This window comes from Eleutherodactylus coqui, chromosome 11, assembly GCF_035609145.1.
Source record: "Eleutherodactylus coqui strain aEleCoq1 chromosome 11, aEleCoq1.hap1, whole genome shotgun sequence".
Taxonomy (NCBI): Eukaryota; Metazoa; Chordata; class Amphibia; order Anura; family Eleutherodactylidae; genus Eleutherodactylus; species Eleutherodactylus coqui.
In genome coordinates this window covers 15,999,843-16,027,265 of record NC_089847.1, presented here as the reverse complement: position 1 = coordinate 16,027,265, position 27,423 = coordinate 15,999,843, and the positions used below count along the sequence as shown (strand labels likewise).

The 27,423-nt window shown below is 44.4% G+C and overlaps 1 protein-coding gene across 1 annotated transcript in view; it reads left to right on the top strand.

The window, feature by feature from the left end:
- The window catches only part of PEPD (peptidase D), a 272,915-nt gene that overhangs the window by 207,212 nt on the left and 38,280 nt on the right, over positions 1-27,423 (top strand). The window contains exon 12 of the mRNA XM_066582676.1: positions 16,730-16,878. Coding sequence (XP_066438773.1) covers positions 16,730-16,878 — 149 coding nt within the window. The remainder of the gene's footprint in view (positions 1-16,729; positions 16,879-27,423) is intronic.

The window sequence follows — 27,423 nt, the reverse complement described above, 5'->3', positions numbered from 1 at the left end:
CTCTGTTGTTTCATCATATAGCGGCCATGTGCTGTTCGATGCACTCGGAGCCTCATACGTTCCATTGGTGCTACTTTATGTATGTTCCACATGCACTCTTGTGCGAACAAGGCCAAACTCGCTGACCCTAATATCCAGGCGACTGCAGCTGTAATAATTCTACAAGTTTCGATGCTGAAGATACTTTTTGCTTTTATTTTTATTTGCATGTAATTATCTAAAAAAAAAAGATGTTTCTCTAATAAACGGCGCAGCGATTACACGGTGTAATCCAATTAGCGCTGATGTTTGTGAAGATCGCCACTGTCTACATGAAAGTTAATTAGTGATGGTCCAGATTAGGCAGCGTTCAGTAGTCATAGTGTAATTAAGCTGCAGACAAGGTCGTTGGCTGCAATCTCATCTGGAAATATATGTGATGTAATATATGGGGGGGGGGGGTGATTTATAATTTAAAGTGCCAATTTTTGGTGCAGCGCTCAGGTGAAGAATCCTTTTTGTTGTGTAGAATGACAGATGTGACCTGGTAGTGAACGGGGTTTCCAAACACTATAGATGAATGTGGTTTTCTAGCAGGGTGATCGTAAAGGAAGGGATATAAAAATATTAGAGCCAACCCTCGGTTCCTTGAAAAGCAAACACGGCGGCCATATTGGGCAGCTATCCAAGAACACACAGGCTGTTTTTTGTGGGTGTGGATTTTGGGTGAGGGGTGTCAGATTGGTGCCCTATTATGATTTAAAGGGGTTCTCCCACGGAATGAAGATATACACTCTCCATAGGAGAGGGGATAAGTATCTAAATTGTGTAGGTCAGACCAATGGGACCCCCATGATTCCAAGAACAGGGTCATGAAAAAGTATGTCAACGTTGCTATATCAATGGAACCGTAGAAGATGGCTAAGTAGAAGCATTCGACTATCTCCAGCAATCCCGTTGAAATGAATTCAGTGGCCTTGCACATACATGACCATCACACTTTTCATTGAGGGGCCGCCAAGACCTCCGTGTGGGATTTGCACAAACACTGATCAGATATTTATTCCATAGCCTTTGAATTTGGCTAATAGCATAATTTTGTGATTTAACCCTTTAGAGCGACCTTTCGGTTTGGGGTAGAATTCTGCCCCAAAACAAGGAGGGAAGGGTGGTGGGGTAAATTACCTGCAGTTATTCTTCTCTGCAGCCCCTCTGATCCACCGATATCAGTTACTGTTTTGGCCCATCAAGATGACTGCAGCAATTTTCGAACTGCCTAATGCACATTGTGTGCTGCTGTCTTATTGGCTAGTGCTGATCACATGAGCAGCTCTGTCCAATCAGAGTGCAGCTATAATGCATTGGTAATCTTACACTAGCAATTTACTGTGGGGATTAGGTAGTCTAAAGATTGTGTCAGCCATCTTGCAGGGCCAAAACAGGATTAGAAACCAGCGGGTTAGAGGGACAACGGAGAACAACTACTATAAGTAATATACCCCCTTCCCCTCCCTTCCTAGGACAGAATTTTGCCCCAAAATGAGAGCGTCACCTTAAAGGCACTGTCGGCACTTTTTAAGACCGTAAACCAAGCCCAGCGCTAGAATAATCACTTGCCCCCTGTTTAGAAAACTTATTGTGCCATGTCCATTTTCAAAGCCACATCTGTGTAATCGCTGTTTAAAATGTTCCCGTTGTGAGAATTTTGCAGCATTGCCTTAGAAGAGAGGGGCGGGCTTCCAGGCAAAGCTTGCTGAGAATAGAGATGGTCCGCTACGCCCACCGGACCGCTCCTCCTAATTTAGAGGCCGTGCCCGAAGATTTTAAACCATGATTATGCAATACGTTTTCTAAGCAGGGTACAAGTGATTATTCTAGCGCTGAGCTTGGTTTACCGTCTTATAAAGTGTTGGTGCAGAGTGTTAAGACAGCAAAATGCAGTCCGAAGCTCTCGCTCACAACCTGAAGGTTGCGGGTTCAATCCCCGCTTGGTTCAGGTAGCCGGCTCTAGGTCGACTCATCCTTCTGAGGTCGGTAAAATGAGTGCCCTGCTTGTTGGGGGGTAATAAACAATTTACTTGAAAGCGCTGCAGAATAAGTTGGCGCTATACAAATAACGAGTCCCTTTCCCCTTGGCAGGTTCCCTTTATGGCATCGCTCTTTTGTGCCCCTGATCTAACATACTGGTTAACTATGAACCATGTCGTGTAGACCCCCTCGGCTCATACTTAGGGTAGGAACTCAGGAGGACTTTGCCGAGAAACTGCCAATACAGAAAACGCATTTTCCTGCACGGAATGCAAAATTCCTTTTCCTCTTGGCCGCCTGCTTTACTGAACGATGGTTAAGCTGTTAGCGGGTCCGCAGCCGCGCGCCGTCCTCATCAATATTGTAAACCTAGGATTTTCATCCAGTTCCTATTCTACGATGTGGGGTGCAGATTAATATTTGATTCTGCAGAGGGTTTCGCTCAATACAATTTCATTTCATAGTTTTTTTCGGCGGAGTTAAAGGAGGTTATCGGTCTGTACCGGATCAACCGCATTCCTGGGTTTCTGTTTCACTTGAAATTTAGATCTTCAAAACAAGATTGTAAAGGTTGTGTTCCCATGTGTGCGTTACATGGGAAGTGAACCTGTATCAAGTACATTCTGTACGTGGCGAAACATAGGTGGAATCAGGGCTTCAGCCAAGCTGCTGCCCCAGGAGCTGAACATATCGTCCCGGCATAACTTACATATATCCACATACACAATGAGCTGTAAGGTGGTTCATTGTCAAGCAGTTCTGATGTTAACACTTAAAGGGTTCGTCCACTATTGATGGCCTATCCTCTGGGTCGGTTATCAATAATAGATTGCCAGGGGTCTGTTGCCCAGGAACCCCGTCAATAAGCTGTAAGTTGGTGCTTGTGTACTGTGCTGATTAGTGCAGGAAGCAGACAGCTCCATTCCAACTGCAGTGGCAAGACTTGGTAATGCAGGCATTTAAATGAATGGGAACTTGGCCTGCAAGCATATATCTCTATTACTCCCCAAATGCGCACCATTCTCAACCTGATTGGTTGTTTGGATTTACTCATTCCTGGTGATTGGTTATTTAGGTTGCCTGATTCACGGTGATTGGTTGTTTAGGTTGGCTCGTGTAGAAGTGGGGAGTAAAAGGCTAATATGCGGCCTGCAATACCAAGCCTGGCCATTGCAGTGTAAACAGAGCCGTCCGCTTTCTGCAGAAATCAGCTCTGTGCATGAGCACACCAGCCTATATAAGAGCTCATCAGTGGACGCTCACTAATCTACTATTGATGACCAATCCTGAGGGTAGACCACAGGTGCAGCAACTTACTAGCGGTCAACCAAGCAAGCAGACAGGACCTTCAGCAATCAGAACTGTACATGAGCAATATAGCTCAGTGCTTCTGTTCCTGCCCCCCCCCCCCCCCCCCCCCCCCCACCCTGCACTGCTCACAGGATGCATGGAGAGGGAAGAAAGTAGCAAATGAGGACAAGATTTCGGAAGAAGTGGAGATATTTTTCCGGCAGAGGGTCACATGACCTAGAAAGTAACCGGACCGGGTACAGAGAACGTGTTACAAAATAACTTACTGTGATGATACTCATTAGAATTTATTATGTTAGCATGTGCTTGGGATGCCCCGTTTAAGGAGTTTGCCAATAGATAGAAGTGGGGTTCCTACCACCGGGACTGTTGGAGGAGGCCGAGTGCCTGAGCTCTGCTACTTGTGGTAGAAGTAATAGTGAGACCATTCAGGGACCTTCCATACCTCCATTCTCATGACCACTGGGAACCCCACTGATTAGATACGCATCTCCTAATCTGTGGATAGGCGCTAACTTATATTTGTGGAACAACTCATTTAAGTATACTTTTTTTATATAACAAAAAAGTGATAAATATGGAGTAAACTGGAAAATGAATTCCATAAGCATGCATGCTGCTATAGCGGCTGCAGAGACTTCTGGGGAGCCACCTAGATGGGACGGGTGCAGACACTGTTACAACAACCTTGTGCTCACTCACACAAGTATATTCCTCATTATTTGTGTACCCGGCTCAACCATGCCTACCAAGGGGGCGCTAAGAATGATAGAACAGTGAAGAGCTTGTGGCCCTCCATAAGCGCTGTGGCCCCTTTGAGCTACTGATCGGTACGGGTCACTTATTGATCTTTTTCTGGGAAGCGCTGGTCATGGGAGTTTAATGGTGACAGGGGGGACTTTAAATTTCCAGTTTCCCATAAAATCTGTCATACCCCATCACGATAGCAGGTGTAATAACAGATTATGGGATCGCTATGTAAGTAATGTGCTCTGGACTAGACGCGAACAGAGTGCGCCATTTGTCAGTAGAGAGAGGCGTGTATACATGATCACAGGCCATGGAATCTATGCCACATATACCGAATGCTAATCCAGAACTGCAGACGTCATGTGACACTATTTATGTGCCTTGTGTGACTGAGTCACTGTGATTCACCGCACAGATGCTACTGGTCACCTGCTAGTCATGTCACACATATATACATGTCCCATGATGTCACAGGACAGCACATCCGCCCCGAGTCAGGCGACACCTACCTACCTGTCTTATCTGCACCGTGATTAATGGAGAGGCTTTATTGGCCTCATTTGTGATAGCGCTGCTGTGATTGACGGCTTCAAATTGAAGTTAATTTATGCTATCCGGGCATGGGACGGTGTAATGTCACGATTCTACAGGAGTTATACCGATCTCCCAACACCAGGGGGAGCAGCGCTCTCTGGTTACAAACTTTTATATACTCAACGTCTGAAGTTCAGGAGTTTTTATGAGTAGTGATCGTCAAATTCAAAATGCATCAGGCTGTATTTACACGGCCGATAGCGAGACGAAGCCGAGCTTCTCAGGAGCGACTCACATTGCACATCAGTGCGACACGCAGAACACCGCACATCTGCATGGGCTGTTCTCCTGCTAAACGTGGACAAGAATAGGACATGCCACAAGTTTTCCGTCTTGCAGAAAAATCACCCATGTAAATAGAATCATTGCAAACAATGGGGTCTGTTTTTGTGCGTCTTGCATACGAAATATGGCCTCTGGCTGTATTCACTTGGGCAGGTGTGATGTAGGTCAGGTAAGTGGGCACATTAGCGTTCGTCCAGTCGGGGCACGCATTTAGACTGAACAACAATCATTCTGTTTCTCGCTGTTTGCGGGAATCTGAATGATTTATCTGCCCGTGTAAAAGGGCCCTAAGAAGTCACTGATGGCTCAGGCTGTGTGCTGTAACACCGCAACCGGACCGCCGTCTACATCCGACTTCATTCAATACATTCTCTTAGATCCAAGGCTGGTGCTGGAATTTCTGTTTTAGTTGTTATTTCTCCCTCATCGGCTCCTTCTCGAATCCTCCGCCATCATCACCACCATTATCATCATCACCATCATCATCACCATCATCATCATCACCATCTTCATCATCATGTGGGATGTCTGCAGTGTTTGTAATATAACAACCCCAAAATAAATGTCCAGGACCGGCCTGCAGAGATCGTTGTTTATTGAGGATTACATATATAATAAAAGCATTTAAGATCCAGAACATGAAGGAAATCCATCACCTCCGGTCACAGGCAGACTGCCCCAAAGAGTCATGCTACAAATGGCGCAACCAAGATCAATGTCCTGCACATAAATACCACATAACCCACGTTTAGCTCCATCCAGAGGGTCCAGTGTATGTAATATGTGTAAGCTGCTACCCTTATATCCCACATTATATACTGTCAGGGCAGCTCTGGGTATATAGTATTACACCAACACTGCTGTTCTGATCCTGTACAGTACGTTATATAGCCACACTATACCCTTATATAGCCACACTATACCCTTATATAGCCACAGTATACCCTTATATAGCCACACTATACCCTTATATAGCCACACTATACCCTTATATAGCCACAGTATACCCTTATATAGCCACACTATACCCTTATATAGCCACACTATACGCAGTGCATTATATAGCCACACTATACCCTTATATAGCCACACTATACCCTTATATAGCCACACTATACCCTTATATAGCCACACAGCTACCCTTATATAGCCACACAGCTACCCTTATATAGCCACACTATACCCTTATATAGCCACACTATACCCTTATATAGCCACACTATACCCAGTGCATTATATAGCCACACTATACCCTTATATAGCCACACAGCTACCCTTATATAGCCACACAGCTACCCTTATATAGCCACACAGCTACCCTTATATAGCCACACAACTACCCTTATATAGCCACACTAAACCCTTATATAGCCACACAGCTACCCTTATATAGCCACACTATACCCTTATATAGCCACACATCTACCCTCATATAGCCACACTATACCCAGTGCATAATATAGCCACACTATACCCTTATATAGCCACACAGCTACCCTTATATAGCCACACATCTACCCTTATATAGCCACACTATACCCAGTGCATAATATAGCCACACTATACCCTTATATAGCCACACATCTACCCTTATATAGCCACACAGCTACCCTTATATAGCCACACTGTACCCTCATATAGTCACACTATACCCAGTGCATTATATAGCCACACTATACCCTTATATAGCCACACATCTACCCTTATATAGCCACACATCTACCCTTATATAGCCACACGGCTACCCTTATATCCCACATGATACACTTTTAGGGCAGCTCTGGGTATATAGTAATATACAAGCCCTGCTGCTCTGATTCTATACAGTGCATTATATAGCCACACTATATAATATGTAGAAGGTGCCACGCAGGCTGTACACACTGCTGCTAATGCTGACTATATAGATTGTCTGTATACTATATAATCCTGGCCTGTTTGTGTCAGTCCTTCCTCGCTGCGATATATGTGGTTCCTGTGATATCTGCTTCAGTATCACCGGCTTAACAACCCTTCTGATCTCTCTGAACACCAGGACCGAATCCACACAAATGTTCAAAAACTCATCTGTGCGACTGCAAAAAAATGTCCATTAGTCTGTGACCTCCGTGCGGGCTCCATACGCCCATCTATTACTTCCGTATGCCAGCAGCCTCAAAAAATGGCCCCGATCCTTTATTCTCTCCGCATCTCCTACTACTAATATCCATGGAAAGCCGGCGGTCTCTGTGTGCCTCCCATTGGTTTACCTATCTGTATTCATTGGAATGGGCAAATCTTATGACAATACTGCTTGCTGTAATGTTTTTTCATGCAGACTGTGTCCATATGAAGAAAGTGGCTGTGTGATGGTTACATCAACTATATGGGTGTGTATGCTGTCCACGTCTGGTCGGACCATGCATACTCAGCCAGTGCTCCATTCACAGCGATGTCATTGTGGGAGGAGAACTGACCCGCACAGTGACAGGTAGGGGACCCCATTTTGCAGATTGGTGGGCATCTCAGCAATGACACCCCCCCCCCCCCCGCCCCCATCCATCACGATCAGCACTATCCTACGTATAGGGGATAACTTGCATTTGTGGTACAATCCTTTTAAGCATAGCAGTTTCTCACAAGCAGCTAGCTAAGCTATCCATGGTGTGGGCAAGCAGTTGGACACCAATTTGGGATGTCCAGAAGTGTGCACCCAGCGATGTGTGAGCCGGACGGACAAGTCTTATTATCAGAAAGCCCTTACATTGATTTCTGAAGCAGGAAATTACACGAAATCGTGAGCAAACATGAGCATCTGGTTCCATTGTACGAGGTCTGGGCTCTCCTGGAAACCTTTAGCGTTTAGCCGTGGGACAGGTAAAGCACCAGCCTTGGCATAGAGCACCAAGGTAGGTGAGGTAGGGGGTGCAAACCTTCTTGTTTTTATTTGTAACTTTCATTGATTTTCTAAATTCCATCCTTATGTGAGTTGCCAGTCTGGGGATACCGTGCAGGCGGGCGCTACTCCCGACTCACGAGGACAGAGATGTAACGTAACCTAGTGGTCCTTTTTTTCTATGAAGGTGACCCTCTATCTCACCGGAACAGCCAAAGCAGTCCTATAGTGGGAGGAGCCCAATAGAGAGCCCCTCTTATCTGAGCTCCATGGCCCTCCTCTGACAGTGACGTGTTGAAGGGGCTGTCTCGCAAGTATCCCTCTTTTGGAGGGACAGTCCCTATTTTTGACTCGAGTTCCTCTTTGGCCCTTAAATGTCCTTCCTTTTGACCTTGGAAATAGATTTGCATTAATAAACGTTCCATATTGCTACATAAATGTATCTGCATAGTTTCTAATTGAGACCCCAATTTGATTATTATTCTATTATATGGTGCAATTTGGACCTTTAAAGATTTCTATAGACCGATGAATTTTGTGCTAATATTTCAATTAAAAGCATTCAAGTGTATAAGTATGGATGGAAAGATCTATCTGTTACACAATTAGTCTCGTGTTCCTCTTTGACAGTCCAAAACGTTGGGCGCTACGTTGGGTTATTGCTGCGGACACGATAAATTAGGTTTTCAGCAGAGTTGCCCTTTTTGTCCTTACTCCCCCCAAAGGTCCTCTGCAAATACATGGCTGTGCGCAGCGTTGTGGGTGCCTTTAGGGTCTCCCAGTTTTGGCTAGTAGAGGGAGTGACCTGGATGCACTAAACGTGTCCGCTAGAGTCCTTGCAGCTGGTGAAGTGTCTGCAGCTCCAGATTTCATTGAGCGTTTTATTTGCAGTGTTTAGTAATAGACGAGCCTCGAGTACGGTGCGTGCACATGGCATTAAACAGCCGCCTCCATCAGCAGCTACTCCCGTTCATTAACTGTCAATGAATGATTTCCCAATTACAGCTAATTCATTTTGCAACTAACTCCTGGCACATCTGCTTATCAACAAGCGGTTTGTGCTGAATATAATCCAGTTATCATTTAATTGCGATTGAGAGCTGGAATATCGTGTGTGCACACAGGCCTCAAATATTTAAGCATCGAATCTAGGGCTTTACTGCTGCGCTGAACCAACACGAGCGGCTCGCAGGACGCAGTCGGATGATGATTGTCAATACAGATAGGATGGGGACACTGATAAGATATGCAGGGGACTGATCACTCCTGTCCAACAGCTCATACACTGGCATTCCATAGCTCCCATAGAGACACACAGGGAATCCGGTAAAATATACTCTAGGGGCCATCCAGTAAATATACTCTAGGGGCCATCCAGTAAATATACTCTAGGGGCCATCCAGTAAATATACTCTAGGGGCCATCCAGTAAATATACTCTAGGGGCCATCCGGTAAATATACTCTAGGGGCCATCCGGTAAATATACTCTAGGGGCCATCCGGTAAATGTACTCTAGGGGCCATCCGGTAAATGTACTCTAGGGGCCATCCGGTAAATGTACTCTAGGGGCCATCCGGTAAATATACTCTAGGGGCCATCCAGTAAATATACTCTAGGGGCCATCCAGTAAATATACTCTAGGGGCCATCCAGTAAATCTACTCTAGGGGCCATCCAGTAAATCTACTCTAGGGGACATCCAGTAAATATACTCTAGGGGACATCCAGTAAATATACTCTAGGGGCCATCCAGTAAATATACTCTAGGGGCCATCCAGTAAATATACTCTAGGGGCCATCCAGTAAATATACTCTAGGGGCCATCCAGTAAATATACTCTGGTGGCCATCCAGTAAATATACTCTGGTGGCCATCCAGTAAATATACTCTAGTGGTCATCCAGAAAATATACTCTAGTGGTCATCCGGTAAATATACTCTAGTGGTCATCTGGTAAATATACTCTAGTGGTCATCCGGTAAATATACTCTAGGGGCCATCCGGTAAATATACTCTACAGGCCATCCGGTAAATGTACTCTAGGGGCCATCCAGTAAATATACTCTAGGGGCCATCCACTAAATGTACTCTAGTGGTCATCCAATAAATGTACTCTAGTGGTCATCCGATAAATGTACTCTAGTGGTCATCCGATAAATATACTCTAGTGGTCATCCGATAAATATACTCTAGTGGTCATCCGATAAATATACTCTAGTGGTCATCCGATAAATATACTCTAGTGGTCATCCGATAAATATACTCTAGTGGTCACCTAATAAATATACTCTAGTGGTCACCTAATAAATATACTCTAGTGGTCATCCGGTAAATGTACTCTAGTGGCCATCCGGTAAATGTACTCTAGTGGCCATCCGGTAAATGTACTCTAGTGGCCATCCGGTAAATGTACTCTAGTGGCCATTCGTAAATGTACTCTAGTGGCCATCCGGTAAATGTACTCTAGTGGTCATCCGGTAAATGTACTCTAGTGGCCATCCGGTAAATGTACTCTAGTGGCCATCCGGTAAATGTACTCTAGTGGCCATCCGGTAAATGTACTCTAGTGGCCATCCGGTAAATGTACTCTAGGGGCCATCCGGTAAATGTACTCTAGGGGCCATCCGGTAAATGTACTCTAGTGGTCATCCAATAAATGTACTCTAGTGGTCATCCGATAAATGTACTCTAGTGGTCATCCGATAAATATACTCTAGTGGTCATCCGATAAATATACTCTAGTGGTCATCCGATAAATATACTCTAGTGGTCATCCGATAAATATACTCTAGTGGTCACCTAATAAATATACTCTAGTGGTCACCTAATAAATATACTCTAGTGGTCACCTAATAAATATACTCTAGTGGTCATCCGGTAAATGTACTCTAGTGGCCATCCGGTAAATGTACTCTAGTGGCCATCTGGTAAATGTACTCTAGTGGCCATCCGGTAAATGTACTCTAGTGGCCATCCGGTAAATGTACTCTAGTGGCCATTCGTAAATGTACTCTAGTGGCCATCCGGTAAATGTACTCTAGTGGTCATCCGGTAAATGTACTCTAGTGGCCATCCGGTAAATGTACTCTAGTGGCCATCCGGTAAATGTACTCTAGGGGCCATCCGGTAAATGTACTCTAGGGGCCATCCGGTAAATGTACTCTAGTGGTCATCCGATAAATGTACTCTAGTGGTCATCCGATAAATATACTCTAGTGGTCATCCGATAAATATACTCTAGTGGTCATCCGATAAATATACTCTAGTGGTCATCCGATAAATATACTCTAGTGGTCATCCGATAAATATACTCTAGTGGTCATCCGATAAATATACTCTAGTGGTCACCTAATAAATATACTCTAGTGGTCACCTAATAAATATACTCTAGTGGCCATCCGGTAAATGTACTCTAGTGGCCATCCGGTAAATGTACTCTAGTGGCCATCCGGTAAATGTACTCTAGTGGCCATCCGGTAAATGTACTCTAGTGGCCATTCGTAAATGTACTCTAGTGGCCATCCGGTAAATGTACTCTAGTGGCCATCCGGTAAATGTACTCTAGTGGCTATCCGGTAAATGTACTCTAGGGGCCATCCGGTAAATGTACTCCTAGGGGCCATCCGGTAAATGTACTCCTAGGGGCCATCCGGTAAATGTACTCTAGGGGCCATCCGGTAAATGTACTCCTAGGGGCCATCCGGTAAATGTACTCCTAGGGGCCATCCGGTAAATGTACTCTAGTGGCCATCCGGTAAATGTACTCTAGTGGCCATTCGTAAATGTACTCTAGGGGCCATCCGGTAAATGTACTCTAGGGGCCATCCGGTAAATGTACTCCTAGGGGCCATCCGGTAAATGTACTCCTAGGGGCCATCCGGTAAATGTACTCCTAGGGGCCATCCGGTAAATGTACTCCTAGGGGCCATCCGGTAAATGTACTCCTAGGGGCCATCCGGTAAATGTACTCTAGGGGCCATCCGGTAAATGTACTCTAGGGGCCATCCGGTAAATGTACTCTAGGGGCCATCCGGTAAATGTACTCTAGTGTTCCTCTCACTGAGGTTTTCTCTCCTTCGGAACTTTTCGATGAGCAATCTGCCAATTTATGCCGTAACATATAACTATTAAAAATCAGTCACTCTGGTTCTGGGAAAACTAGGGAACATCACTATTTGGAGCCATCGTCACAGCCATATTGATTGCCTTCTGCTCTTCAGTATGGAGGGACGTTCGGGATTGGGATGATGTCTATGACAACTCCTTAAGTTGCAGTCTAGATCTCTATGGTGGTCATCCATTGAAGGGCCAAGATTTACATTCAGCATAGTCCTATACCTGGCTGCGTTCTTAATTACCTTAGAGTATACTATCCTACCAAACGTATTTGGACATCCCCATCAATAGAATGGATCATTTCTTATTAGTATGTCATATGTCCTAATCCATGCTACGTAACATGCAGACCCTTGGAGGTGTCAGCCATAGTCTGTGATGGGAACTGCACGCTATTGGATATATGGTTTATGTCACTGCACACAAGTCATCCATCAGAAAGCGCAATGCATCGGCCCTCTACAATGGTGCAAGGAGCATCGTCATTGGACAGCTGAGCAATGTAAGAACGTTCTATGGAGTGACGAATCACACTACTCCATCTTTGCATCAGACGGATGTACCTGGATGTGGAAGATTATGGGGAATGCCTTTTACCCAAGTGTGTTGTGCCAATAATTAAGTACGGCGAAGGTTTTGTTAAGGTCGGGGGATGTGTTACGTGCCATGGTCTCACTCTGTTGGTTGTAGTGACAAGAACCATGAACACGGAGGTGTACCCTGGATATATGGATGTTCCACAATTAGATGGTCCTGCGTAGAGTCCCAACCTAAACCCTACTGAACATCTCTAGAATAAACTGGAACGCCGGGTCAGGAAATATGAACTGCATCTATCTTGTCTAAGAACTCACCAAATGTTTGCAGGATGAATGGAGGGAAATATCAGCTGAAGTTTATCAGACGTTCGTATAAAGTATGCCACAGAGAATATCCAATGTCATTGGGGCCAAAGAAGCCCCGATAAGTATTAACATAAGGAAATAAATACTACTTTTGATTCTTGCTCAGGGGTTCAATTACTTTCGGAAGGATAGTGTAGCATACAATGTCAATTTGGATGTTCGACCATCTTTCCACACTACTCCTCACCCTCCATGGTGAGTAGGTTTCTGAGTGATCTGACCGCACTAATCTAACCTTTATAACCCGCCCTGTAGATAAGTGATAAGTCATTGGCAGGAAAAACGTCTTTAAGATGGAGATATGGAAAAAAGTGAGCCGACTGCTGACATTTCATGTTGTCCCTCTCCTGCCAGCACATGGGCTCTTCACTCTCATTAATAGTCATGATTAGAAGCGGCTTCTCAAACCTCCAAATTGTATGCAGCAATGTAATAATATGAGATACATTTTTCCGCAGTATCACTTACCTCTTGTCTGCGGTGTATGATGGGATTGTGTGCGGGTGACAGGCCGCCTTTATAGTCTGCAGAGGGATATTTTAGGACGCAGTAAGAAAGGTAAAGCTTCTCCAAAAGGACCCAGAATAATACAAACCATTATTCCTGGCATAAACGAGGCCTCTGACAGCCATGTGAGGTGGAAGACGGTTCGCTATTCATATTATAATCAGAAATGTCATTGCCGAAATTGAGCTATTATATCGCGCGGACGTTATACGCTCGCCTGTCAGTGTCAGCCAACAACTGGCTTTGACAGCAATTGGCCAGGAAGTTTTTCAAGAGAGGAAAACATTTGTCTGCGCGGTAATAAAGCATATTAATGAAGTGTCCGCGGCCCGTAAAGATGGATGCAGGTGGTATAGTCTTTATCATTACATAAGCGGGGTTCTCGGCTTCCGAGTGCCGTGTGAATTTCAGGACTCTACCATACCAGATTAGAGGATTTTCCGCACTCTGTATCTCTCCAATTGTTGGGAAACTACAAATCCCAGAATGCCCTGACAGGGGTTAGACCTGGAGTTACCAGCATGGTGCAGGCCTCCAACTGTTATCGTGCTGTTAGAAGGTGCTGCGAACGCTCACAATGCACCAATGGTTGCCAGGCTGAATGTGCGAGTCCAGGTTCAGCCCGGCAGCTAGAGGTAAATCGCGTTCGTGATGCTCATGTAATAGCGCCTGTAGGGCATTCTGGGCTTTTTATTTTCACAGCAGGCAGAGAGCCAGTGAGTGGTAAACTATTGACACAAGGTTAATGTGTATATGATGTGTATGTTCTGTTCTATATACAACAGTAATATAAAATACTACAGTACTGACAGACATTGACAAAACTGGAGCAAGTCCAGAGAAGAGTTACTAAGATGGTGAGCGGTCTGCAAATCATGTCGCATGAGGAACGGTTAAAGGATCTGGGAATGTTTAGCTTGCAAAAAAGAAGGCTGAGAGGAGACTGAATAGCTGTCTACAAATATCTGAAGGGTTGTCACAGTGCAGAGGGACCAGCCCTATTCTCATCTGTACAAGGAAAGACTAGAAGCAATGGGATGAAACTGAAAGGGAGGAGACACAGATTAGATATTAGACAGTGAGGGGGATCAATGAATGGAACGGGTTACCATGGGAGGTGATGAGTTCTTCTCCAATGGAAGTATTCAAACAGAGGCTGGACAAATATCTGTCTGGGATGATTTAGTGATCCTGCACTGAGCAGGGGGTCGGACCCGATGACCCTGGAGGTCCCTTCCAACTCTACCATTCTATGATTCTACAGCCCAACTATTGTTGGGCTAAAAGTGCAACCACTAGCTCTAGTCACTGGTGCTTATGTAATAGCACCTTATAGTCAGGTGTATGATTAACCAATTCTAAAAGGGCGATAACCATCATCATTTTCATATGTAGGTTCGAACACAGCCATGAACTTGGGATCTTATGCGTAATTGACATACAATTAAACCAACTTCATTGAATAAAGAACACAAAACACCATTTTTGGAAATAAAAGGCCATGTTTTTTTTGTTGTTTTTTTAAAGTGTTCAGTTGAGGAGTTTTGCGCACATTAAACCAATATTATCAATCACCATGTAATAATTCCAACCAATACTTGGTCACCACAATAGTAACCATATAACTTATGAGGGCCTCATCATACCAACTCCAGCCCCCATACCACCATCAACCTTGTAATAACGTAAATAAGGACTTAGTCCTACCAACTGAAGCCCCCATCCCAATCAATCAATTAATATCACCAAAACCACCCTCTTAATTGAATACCGTGATGGGGTAAACCAAAGGGGAAGGAGGGCGGGAGTGCTTTAATTTGGATTTTTTAACAGCTGCTGTATCACTGATCTGCAGGGTTCTTGTAGAACAGCTCCCTCCCTCTGTTTTACAGCCAGCCAATCAGTCCATGTCACTAGGCCAGCAATTCTTCTCCTTTTTTTCCCTCCATTTCTGCGCTGGCCAATCGGATACTGTTGTCAGGTCAGCTGTTACTGGGGCAGATAATCAGGAATCTTCTAAGGATGATCTCATCTGACCCTGAAATGAACTCAAGCACAAGGTGAGATACATAACCCCTATTACTGAGGGTATATATAGTATACATACCATTAAACGCTCAGATCCCATGGCGCTTTTCTGCCTAATAGTCACAAGCAACAGCTGTGAAGGAGGCTAAAAAGTAGGTGAGGAACAGCCAAACTCTGCTATAAAGGTGAGGTTGTGGAAGACAGTTTACACATTACAGGTCATGTACCATGTCAAGACTGAGCACAGCAACTAGACACCTAAACATTTTGCACAGTACTGTATATATAAGGAAATTTTTCAGTTCCCATGGCAACTGTTCTGAGCTCCACTATTGAATGGAGTTATTTTGCTCCATTCAATAGTTTTTACTTACTCTCCCTCCTGCTGCAGCGCTCCCGGCGTCAGAGGTAGGTGCACTGAGGCTAAGAGATGTTTCAGTTGAAAACCAACTGAAGATCCCACTATTAGGAAAATCATAAATTATAATCCTGATCTGATGTTATACATTCTAGTACGCTGTGATATTGATGTCACTGCTAGCTGTCATGATGTTCATTATTGTCCTACCGATGTAGCCGGTGACACTTAGGGCTCCTTCCCACGGACGGATTTCCGCCACGTTGCCCGCAGCTATTAGGTTCTATTGAACCTAATAGCTCAATGCTCACAGTGCGGAATTCCATCGCGGAATTCCGCACCGTGAAATCACCCAACCTCACCCGCGGCATGCTCTATTTGCTGCGGGTGTACACGCGGACGGCTTCCATTGCAGTTAATGGAAGCCGTCCGTCATGCTATCTTCCGCTGTAGCACAGCGGAAGATGGCATGAAACCGCTTCCCCGCCCACCGCCAGCCACATCATATGACGCGGCCGACGCGTCATGTGAAGCTGTGGGCGTGTCATATGACGCGGGCGGCGCGTCACGCGTTCTATTGCGCATGCGCGCCGAAGCGTCATGCGGGTCAGAAGACGCCGGATCCGGAGGTAAGTATTGGGGTCTCTGGGGGTCGCCGTGACGGGCTCCGCCGCGGAATTCCGCGGCGAAGCCCGTCACGGCCGTGGGAAGCCGGCCTTACTCTTTCTGCACTATGATAACTTTCTGTGCTGCAGTGTATTTGCCCTTCCATTAGTTGTCTTTGGCTTTTGTTGTGTTAAGAGATCCATAACTTTCTGCAACAAGTTCTTATTTTAAGTTATTGACAAGCTCTCACAGTAAGGTTAAGTTCGGTAACATCAGTATTTGGGGAAACTTTTGTTGGAAAACGTTAAAATGTACCATTACATATCCGCACAATCTCATGTGTCATCAGCGAATGATGGATATTAAATTTATCACACTTCTCTTGCAGCCTGTTTGATATGGGAGGAGAATATTACTGCTACGGCTCTGACATTACCTGTTCCTTTCCTACCAATGGGAAGTTCACCGCAGACCAGAGAGCAATATACGAGGCCGTGCTGAAGTCATCCCGCGCAGTCATGAACGCTGTGAAACCAGGTGAGTCACGAGTGTATCTGAGTGTAGCCTATTATATAACATGGTACAATACAGTAGCTTAAAGTGAACTTTTCACCAGGTTCATGCTACCCGAACCATGGGCAGCAAGAACTCGGGACCCTTCAGCCCATGTATGTTGTATTCTGAAACACTGCTGCCTTTCAGAAAAAACTTACCTAAAAGTTTGATTGAGAGTTCAGCTGTGCCGGGCTCTTCCCTCCCATAATATCAATACTGACAGATCCCGTTTTGTGTATAGAATGAGAGCTGTCAGTCAATATGTTTCGGGCAGCGGGAGACCAGCATCGCCCGCTTCTTGGACTCAGAGCTGAGCTGTAACAGAGTTCATTGCAACGTTTCAGAATAAAGCATACATGCACTGAAAGGGCACATCTGTCCTGGCCTCATGCTTCACGATCCTGGTGACAAGTTCCCTTTAAAAGGATTATCTGGAAAATGAATAGGATTGAGTTGCCCTTCCAGTCACAGCCGTGGACAAAAGGGGTGCTGGAGGAGCAGATTTTATTTTATTTTTGTTACTTCATACCTCTAAAGAGTAACTAAACTTTTTTATAAAATGTCATAGTGACATGTCTGAAGTTTTGATCACTGGGGTCCCAGGTGCTGAGACCCCCACCGATCCCTAAAACGAATGGGCAGAAACGCTCACCTGAGCCCTCTGACCATTTGTTTCCATCACTGTTTGTAGTGGTGTACAATGTATAGAAAGTCTATGGAGTCTGTACACCATCAGTAGTGACAGAGAAGCAGATTCAGTGCTCAGATGGATGCTTCTACCCATTTGTTTTAGCAATCAGTGGGGGTCTCAGTTCCCGGACCCCACCTATCAGAACTTCAGACATGTCACTATGACATTTTATAAGTTTTCAAAAAGTTTAGTTACTCTTTAGAGGTATGAAGTTACAAAAATAAAATAAAATCTGCTCCTCCAGCACCACTTTTGTCCACAGCTGTGACTCAGAAGTTTGTAAAAATGTTTGTTACCCTCTAACACGCTAGTCAGTGCAATACCAGCTCATATATCGAGCAACATGGCAACTGAAAGGTACGTCATTTGTTTTCTCCTTTCATTCCGTTGGCCACTGATAAGGGTCTGATCACCGGATCTGCAGCCATATTTGTTGCCAGTTTTGCAGCAGCATCTCTGGAATTAACAAAGCACAATCGATATGGTGGCAGATCCTGAAGAATGCCTCTGGGCAAACGGCCCATTCTTGTATATTGCCCGTTGTATCTGCGCTCCCCTCCCTGCGGGGGCTCAGTGATCTCCTCCTCTTATGATATTCAACATTATGTCAACATTTAGAGAAAAAAAAGCATTCATTTTTGTTAGACCTTTCATTATAAAGGAACTGATATATCTGCGGGTGTGACACAGTTACCGATCAGTACCAAGCATGAAGAATTCTTCAAGTTCTGACCGATTTCTTCCTCGCCGTCCCGCTCTGAAACCGCACGTCCTTTTTTCTGTCTTCTCGTCGCAAGTGACTTCCGATTTGCTTCACCTCCCTGCAGCAGGATTCCTGCCGGCTGTTTACACGGCGTCCCATTCTTCACACAAAATGCTGGAAAAGTCGCCTTGTGCAGATTACCATTACTATAAATTTTATGGCCCTGTCATTGGGGCTGGCAGGGGCTGACAGACCGTCACAGGAAACAGGCTGCCGCCTGGCTGATGGAGACAACATACATGGAAGCTCTGATACAGTCCGCGCTCCTCTCTTAACTCTCAGGCTGAGGATGTGGCTGTCACCAGTTTCTTTTGATTACTGGTTGATGAATGGCCGCTCTCTATAGATGTGTGCGGTCGTTATACGGAAAAACAAGTTCGCCCAGAAGAATGACAGGTAAAGTCTTGTTTTTCACTGTTCTGGCGCAGCAAACAATGAGATCTTGTGTTTTATGAAGCGTCTCTTTTATAATAAGGCAAGAATTAAATGGAGTTTTTAGGTTTAACATTAAAACGAAAAGCATGATGGGGGATGACGATTGTCACCTGCTGCTTCTAGACTTTTGTAAGACTGTCCTATTTCATTAGTTTTGTGGGATCAGAAATGGAAAATGGAGCAGACCGCTGTTGGGGTTATTTACTATTCAAAATACAAACATTTTCTGGTGCAAATTATGCCAGGAAACCGTCTTACCTGCTTGTGCCACGTTTATCATGGGTTTTTAGACAGTTTCGGACAGCTTTTCCGACTTGTCTGAAAAGGGGGCGTGGCCTAAATTGCACCAAAGTTTTGTTGAAATGTTTGATGTAAACTAAGCCAACCAATAGATGATCAAAACTTAGACTCCGCAAGTCTTAACCCTTTCCAATCCAATTTCTATCCTGGTTTTCCTAGGGGGCTTACTTTTTTTTCTGCTGTTATACAACGGCGCTATCTGCTGGCTGAAGCCAGTACTGCATGAGGTGACACATTGAGTAGGCTCCGGCAGCAGAGAGGCTGGCAATATACAGTAAGAGAACCCCGACGGACGTCTTCAAACATCGGAGCTGTGCAGCCCTAAATCATAATGTCTTTAGACGTCAGACAGTGGAGTGGAAAGGGTTAATTTGCACTGTCTAACTTTTAGTATTAGTAAATAAGCCCCAATGTCTTATACTGTGTTGACACTTGCTGGGTATATTTTGAGCCTAACAGACGCCCCAATGCTCTGCTGGATCTGTTGGTTTATAATGGGTTCTATTGTGGTGTCCCCTCGTATTGAGGATGAGAATAGCACTTGTGCACTGATATTCCATATATTAACTCTGAATACAGCCTCCAGTACAAATGTGAAGGTACTCTTATATACAAATACAGTCAAAGTCCATTAATACATACTTAGGACATGACAAGTGGCAGGCAATCAGATATTCTGGATTACTGGACAGTGACAGAAAAGTTTATTTCTCTAAAGGCCCATTTAGACCCAATGATTCTCGCTCAAAATTCGCTTAAAGCCGTCTATTGAGTGAGAATCGTTGGGTCTAATTGCACGGACATCAAGCAGTTTTCGTGCACGAGTCGTTCCTTTCTCAATTCTAGTTTTCTTGAATTGAACAATGAACTCTTATCGGTGGTGCAGGCAGTTATCACAGTCGGCAGCGCTGATAAGATCCTTTCAGCTCGTGTCCTGCTGGTAGTTCACAGCGGGACGCGAGCTGTAATCGTGGAGAACAATACAGCTGTTTGGTTATGCAAAACAGCCTGATTGTTCTTCCAGCGATTGCGGCGGTGTCCCGCTCTGCCTGCATAGCACTTAAGTAGCTACTTAGCTACTATCGACTTTTGAGCGATCATCTGTCAGTGTAAGTGGGGTCTAAGTGTGCACTAGCGGTTTTTGTTTCCGTCTATCCAGGCCGTGGTGGGAGCAGCTAAACAGAAAGAAAGTGGAAATGAAAAACAGAAGCAAATGGCAAAAAAACGAAGCATTGTAATCCATTTTTTGGTTCTGTTTCTTGGACTGGAAACAAAAGTGCAGCAGTCTGTACTTTTGTTCCAGTGTGAAAACCAGATAGAAACCGGAGGTCTTCAGCTTGATGCATGTCTATAGGTGGGTTCCCACAACAAAACGGCTAAACTGAAAGCAGGCCCTTATAGTCGGGCTGTGATCATACCGATGAGTGCCATGTAGATCGATGAAGATCTGACCTACCGTACATCACCCTCTTTTCTGCAATTTTAAGTAATGTACGATGCCTTTTGGCACATTTCGCTTCAACGTCCGTGAGTTTTTCATGCGCGTGAAAAAAAATCACATGTGGTTTCAATAGTTAAAATGTTTTAAAAAGACGCCTCGCACTTGTATGCAAACTGCCATAGCAAATGGGCAACACTCATTCAAGAACCACCCAATAATAGAACATGCTGCAATGTTTATTGTCTATACTTAGGTCATCCATATAAGAATTGTGGGGGGTCAAGTCCACCAATCAGCTGTTTGAAGGAACTATAAAATGATCCCGCCCTTGCTTCCCTCTTCTTTATAACTGTAATGTCATGTTCATCCGTCACATGGCCTTACTGCAGCTCAGTCCCAACCAAATGACTGCAGTACCAGGTATAGCCACTGTGCAATGTACGGCACTGTGCCTGGTATACACTGAAAGAAGCCCCTCCAGTCAGCTGATTGGTGGGGGTGCCCAGAATCGCACCTCCACTGATTTGATATTGATTACTCCTCCATCAGTATTAAAACCCCAAACAGAGTGTTATAATTGGTCTGCTCTGCTCAGTCTTCTGCGTTTGGACTGGTGAGATTACAGATGAGCCTGCAGGTCGGTAGCATCAATTTCTGGAGTATCAGACACCAGATTAGAGGAATATTACTGTACGTAGCAAAGCTGTGGGTTGATCTTCCAAATATCTGTAGTGCAGGTACATAGACCACAGGAGAACCCCACACAGCTTTAGCCTTGGGAAGATCTTGGAGGCAGGGAGGCAATGTCTGAACAGAATCTCTAGTGATTTATTATGCCAAAACTTGGAGAATAATAGACCTTGATTCTGGACCATGTGAATTTAATACACTCTGATAGTGCCAGTGGGGCGATGCCATGCGGAAACTCTTAATGATCACAGCAAGAACATGTTATATCATTCCCTTACCTCCTGGTGGTGAAACTGGACCAGATAAGAATAACGGGGTCTTTTGAGTTCTCTAATTGAGAAGTAAGACATATTCTGATTGCACCTCCTGCCCGGGCTTCAATTTCTAATGATCATCTTAAAATACATAGGAAATAATGTAGAAAATCTCCTGCAGAGGGAAATAAGGTTGCAGTTGTCCATAATAAGCAGTTAGATGATGGATCCATGTTCCAGGGGAACACCAACATCTGGTCAACGCCCTTATTAAAGGGGTATTCTGAGCTCTTCTCAATAGTTGATTGAAGGGGAGGGGGGGGGGATAGGGCGCTTAGAACTCCCTTCCATCAGTTGATCATCCAGCGTGCTGTCCAGTGCAGCAGCCGGACGTTGTCCTCAACGGACAGGAGAGGAAGTGAGAACTCCGGAGCTTCACTCCCATTAAAATTAATGGGAGGTCCGCACTTCTATTGCACTTCCTGCCCAGGAAAGGATGTCCATGACAGGAGCAGGAAGTGCAATAGCAGCGCGGCACTGGACATTGGCCTGGACAATCAGTTAGTGGATGGCAGTTCCGAGTAGCGGAATGTCATCAGTTGAAAAGAACCCAGAATACCCCTTTAACCCCTTCACACAAATAGATTTACTGTTACATCCTAATTGAGATGTGTTCTTACCACAAAATGATGTCATAATACATCACATAGCACATAACCAGTGGGTACATTTGGCTATAGTATACAGCCAACAACCTCTAAATCAGTCCTTTGACCCCTTAATTGCAGTAGTTGCTATTGACCATGACATCAAATGAGACCGACAAAGGGAGGGGGGATTCCTTTATTAGAACATTGGCAGCACATGACACAATTGCTGGGTCCCAATTGGTTACCTTGGCATTTGGGACCCTGATAGAGTCCCCGCTCTGTCTGATGCATCCACTAATAGGCAATAATTATTTGGACCGCTGCTTCGAAAAGTATGTAGGTGATCAAAGAACTGCAGCTTCTTGTCACTTAGAGGGACAAAAAAGAAAAATAAAGTTTGATAAAATGTAATAAAACAAAAAGCCCACCACCGATTCTCACCGATAGCCTCTCCTTAGAATAAACCATCAGTGTATGAAGTCCAGTAGAATCCCTTTAAAGTATACCTGAGTGTTCAACAAGTTTTTTTTAAATACCAGATTCTCCTTACCTGCTCATTTGCTGCTGTTTGCATCCTGTTTCATGTCTGTAAGTTCTGATTTTTAGGTGGTCTTCCCCATTTTTCTGATGCCTTGCTGTTTGCAATGCACTTACAGATAAATAACTTGTCGAAAGCCTACAATTCTGCCAGTAGTTCACTGTCCTGCACTTCCTTTACCCTCACTTCCCATACTACATTGGTCTGTCTCTGGTCCAATCAGCAGGGGGGCAGTATCTGTATACCCTCCCATCTGCTCTCTCAGGACGATTATAGGAGATGGGCATTCAGAGACATTCTGGCCAAATGGTTAGTAGTAATCCCAGTATAATACACATGTTCTGTAATAGCAGAGAAGGCAGTGATTGTGGAGATTGCAGACACTTCATCTACAGATCTTTCAGCCTGTGATGATAGCCCCTCTCTCACAGCTAAACAAACATTCTATCGTCCCTTTTTCTACAGAAGCCCAGTACCTAACAACAAACAGTGGATTGCAGAGGAGCTGAAAGGCAGACTTCTAATGGCAGCCACTTTAAACTTCATTTATAGCGGTAAAAACAACACATTTTTTTACTGAGATTATATTACAAGACAAGCTGATATACCCGGCTTCGCCCGGGTTAATTTGGTACTGGTGTTTATCTGGCGTTCACATGGAAAATCTTATGAAGTTGTGGTTACTTTAGAGATACCGAGGAAAAAAATATGTTCACCATTTTGCATGGTTCTTTGCGTTACCCAGGAAACACCACGGGAGGTAACCCTGCGACGTTTCCTTTATATAAAATGACACCAAGAAGTGAGAAAATTAGATTACGTACGTAAAATTTGGACGCTAATTCTTTTGCGCTTAGAATTGAATAATTGAGTTGGGACCCATTAACTTTTCCTATTTATGACATAATCAATGCTTGTGCCAAATTTCATGTTTCTACGACGTTGGGAAGTTCGAGAATTAGTGGCGAGTCAGTGAGGGCTTTCGTCTTTATATATATATATAGATTGATTAGACTAATGCAGGTTATTAGATGAGCATAAATCGTCTAAATAGTTAGTGTCCCTCTAAATCAGCTCAGATACAGGAATACCGATGCCTACATATAAACTCTAGCCATGTGGAAGTCTGAAATGTATGTTGTCATGTGGCAGTTGCAGCTCTGCCGGACCTCGCATCAGTACTGGATTCTTGAAAAAATGTAGGGAAAAACAATCCGGTTTAGGCTCCTCCCACACACTGTCGGCAAAACGTTGCGATTTCGATTGCAGTATTTTACCGTGATTTTTATCTGCGTTCGACATAGTTTTTTAACTCGCCTCATCATTCTGTTCGTAAAAAAGTTCAAAAACGCACCAAAATAGAGCATTCAGCGCTCGGAAATCGTGGCATTAGTAAACGCTGCATTCAAGAGCAGGTCTGCGAGGCCCCTTTGAAGTCAATGCGAGCGTTGTACCGTGATCAGCGTGGTGTTCAAAACGCCGCAGTAAAATGCGCATGTGTCAGAGTGGCCTTAGGGGGGTTTTCACAGGTTTTGTGGCAATTTTTTGAGGCTAGTCGAAAAGGGGATTCAAAAGCAATAGAAAATATAAAGAAAAGACTCCCCCCCCCCCCCCCCCCCCCCCGTCTACCCAGGCTGTTGTGGGAGCAGCTAAACAGAAAGAAAGTGGAAATGAAAAACAGAAGCAAATGGCGAAAAAAACGAAGCATTGTAATCCATTTTTTGGTTCTGTTTCTTGGACTGGAAACAAAAGCGCAGCAGTTTGTACTTTTGTTCCAGTGTGAAAACCAGATAGAAACCGGAGGTCTTCAGCTTGATGCATGTCTATAGGTGGGTTCCCACAACAAAACGGCTAAACTGAAAGCAAAATCGCTGCTGTGAACGGGCCATTATAGTCGGGCTGTGATCACACTGATGAGTGGCATGCAGGTCAATGAAGATCTGACCTACCGTACATTACACTCTTTTCTGCAATTTTAAAGAATATATGATGCCTTTTGGCATTAAAAACGTACATTTTGCTTCAATGTCCGTGAGCTTTTCATGCGCGTGAAAAAAAGTGGTTTCAATTTTAAAAAACGCCTCGCACTTGTACGCAAACTGCCATAGCAAATGGCCAACACTCATTCAAGAACCACCCAATAATAGAACATGCTGCAATGTTTATTGTCTATACTTACAACCGGTCATCCATATAAGAATATTGGGGGCCAAGTCCACCAATCAGCTGTTTGAAGGGACTATAACATGATCCCACCCTTGCTTCCCTCTTCTTTATAACTGTAATGTCATGTTCATCCGTCACATGGCCTTACTGCAGCTCAGTCCCAACCAAATGACTGCAGTACCAGGTATAGCCACTGTGCAATGTATGGCACTGTGCCTGGTATACACTGAAAGAAGCCCCTCCAGTCAGCTGATTGGTGCGGGCGCCCAGAATCGCACCTCCACTGATTTGATATTGATTACTCCTCCATCAGTATTAAAACCCCAAACAGAGTGTTATAATTGGTCTGCTCTGCTCAGTCTTCTGCGTTTGGACTGGTGAGATTACAGATGAGCCTGCAGGTTGGTATAGTCAATTTCTGGAGTATCAGACAGCAGATTAAAGGAATATTACTGTACGTAGCAAAGCTGTGGGTTGATCTTCCAAATATCTGTAGTGCAGGTACATAGACCACAGGAGAACCCCACACAGCTTTAGCCTTGGGAAGATCTTGGAAGCAGGGGGGCAATGTCTGAACAGAATCTCTAGTGATTTATTATGCCAAAACTTGGAGAATAATAGACCTTGATTCTGGACCATGTGAATTTAATACACTCTGATAGTGCCAGTGGGGCGATGCCATGCGGAAACTCTTAATGATCAGAGCAAGAACATGTTATATCATTCCCTTACCTCCTGGTGGTGAAACTGGACCAGATAAGAATAACGGGGTCTTTTGAGTTCTCTAATTGAGAAGTAAGACATATTCTGATTGCACCTCCTGCCCAGTCTTCAATTTCTAATGATCATCTTAAAATACATAGGAAATAATGTAGAAAATCTCCTGCAGAGGGAAATAAGGTTGCAGTTGTCAATAATAAGCAGTTAGATGATGGATCCATGTTCCAGGGGAACACTAACGTCTGGTCAACCCCCTTATTAAAGGGGTATTCTGAGCTCTTCTCAATAGTTGATTGAAGAGGGGCGCTTAGAACTCCCTTCCATCAGTTGATCATCCAGCGTGCTGTCCAGTGCAGCAGCCGGACGTTGTCCTCAACGGACAGGAGAGGAAGTGGGAACTCCGGCGCTTCACTCACATTATCAATAGGAGGTCTGCACTACTATTGCACTTCCTGCCCAGGATAGGATGTCCATAACAGGAGCAGGAAGTGCAATAGCAGCGTGGCACTGGACATTGGCCTGGACGATCAGTTAGTGGATGGCAGTTCCGAGTAGCGGAATGTCATCAGTTGAAAAGAACCCAGAATACCCCTTTAACCCCTTCACTCAAATAGTTTTACTATTACATTCTCATTGAGATGTGTTCTTACCACGAAATGATGTCATAATGCATCACGTAGACAGCACACCAGCAGTGGGTACATTAGGCTATAGTATACAGCCAGCAACCTCTAAACTCAGTCCTTTGACCCCTTAATTGTGGTAGTTGCTATTGACCATGACATCAAAAGAGACTGACAAAAGGAGGGGATCCCTTTATTAGAACATTGGCAGCACATGACACAATTGCTGGGTCCCAATTGGTTTCCTTGGCATTTGGGACCTTGATAGAGTCCCCGCTCTGTCTGATGCATCCACGAATAGGCAATAATTATTTGGACCGCTGCTTCGAAAAGTATGTAGGTGATCAAAGAACTGCAGCTTCTTGTCACTTAGAGGGACAAAAAAGAAAAATAAAGTTTGATAAAATGTAATAAAACAAAAAGCCCACCACCAATTCTCACTGATAGCCTCTCCTTAGAATAAACCATCAGTGTATGAAGTCCAGTAGAATCCCTTTAAAGTATACCTGAGTGTTCAACAAGTTTTTTTTAATACCAGATTCTCCTTACCTGCTCATTTGCTGCTGTTTGTACCCTGTTTCATGTCTGTAAGTTCTGATTTTTAGGTGGTCTTCCCCATTTTTCTGATGCTTTGCTGTTTGTAATGCACTTACAGGTAAAGAACTTGTCGAAAGCCTGCAATTCTGCCAGTAGTTCACTGTCCTGCACTTCCTTTACCCTCACTTCCCATACTGCATTGGTCTGTCTCTGGTCCAATCAGCAGGGGGGGCAGTATCTGTATGCCCTCCCATCTGCTCTCTTAGGACGATTATAGGAGATGGGCATTAAGAGACATTCTGGCCAAATGGTTAGTAGTAATCCCAGTATAATACACATGTTCTGTAATAGCAGAGAAGGCAGTGATTGTGGAGATTGCAGACACTTCATCTACAGATCTTTCAGCCTGTGATGATAGCCCCTCTCTCACAGCTAAACAAACATTCTATCGTCCCTTTTTCTACAGAAGCCCAGTACCTAACAACGAACAGTGGATTGCAGAGGAGCTGGAAGGCAGACTTCTAATGGCAGCCACTTTAAACTTCATTTATAGCAGTAGAAACAACACATTTTTTTACTGAGATTATATTACAAGACTAGCTGATCTACCCGGCTTCGCCCGAGTTAATTTGGTACTGGTGTTTATCTGGCGTTCACATGGAAAATCTTATGAAGTCGTGGTTACTTTAGAGATACCGAGGAAAAAAATATGTTCACCA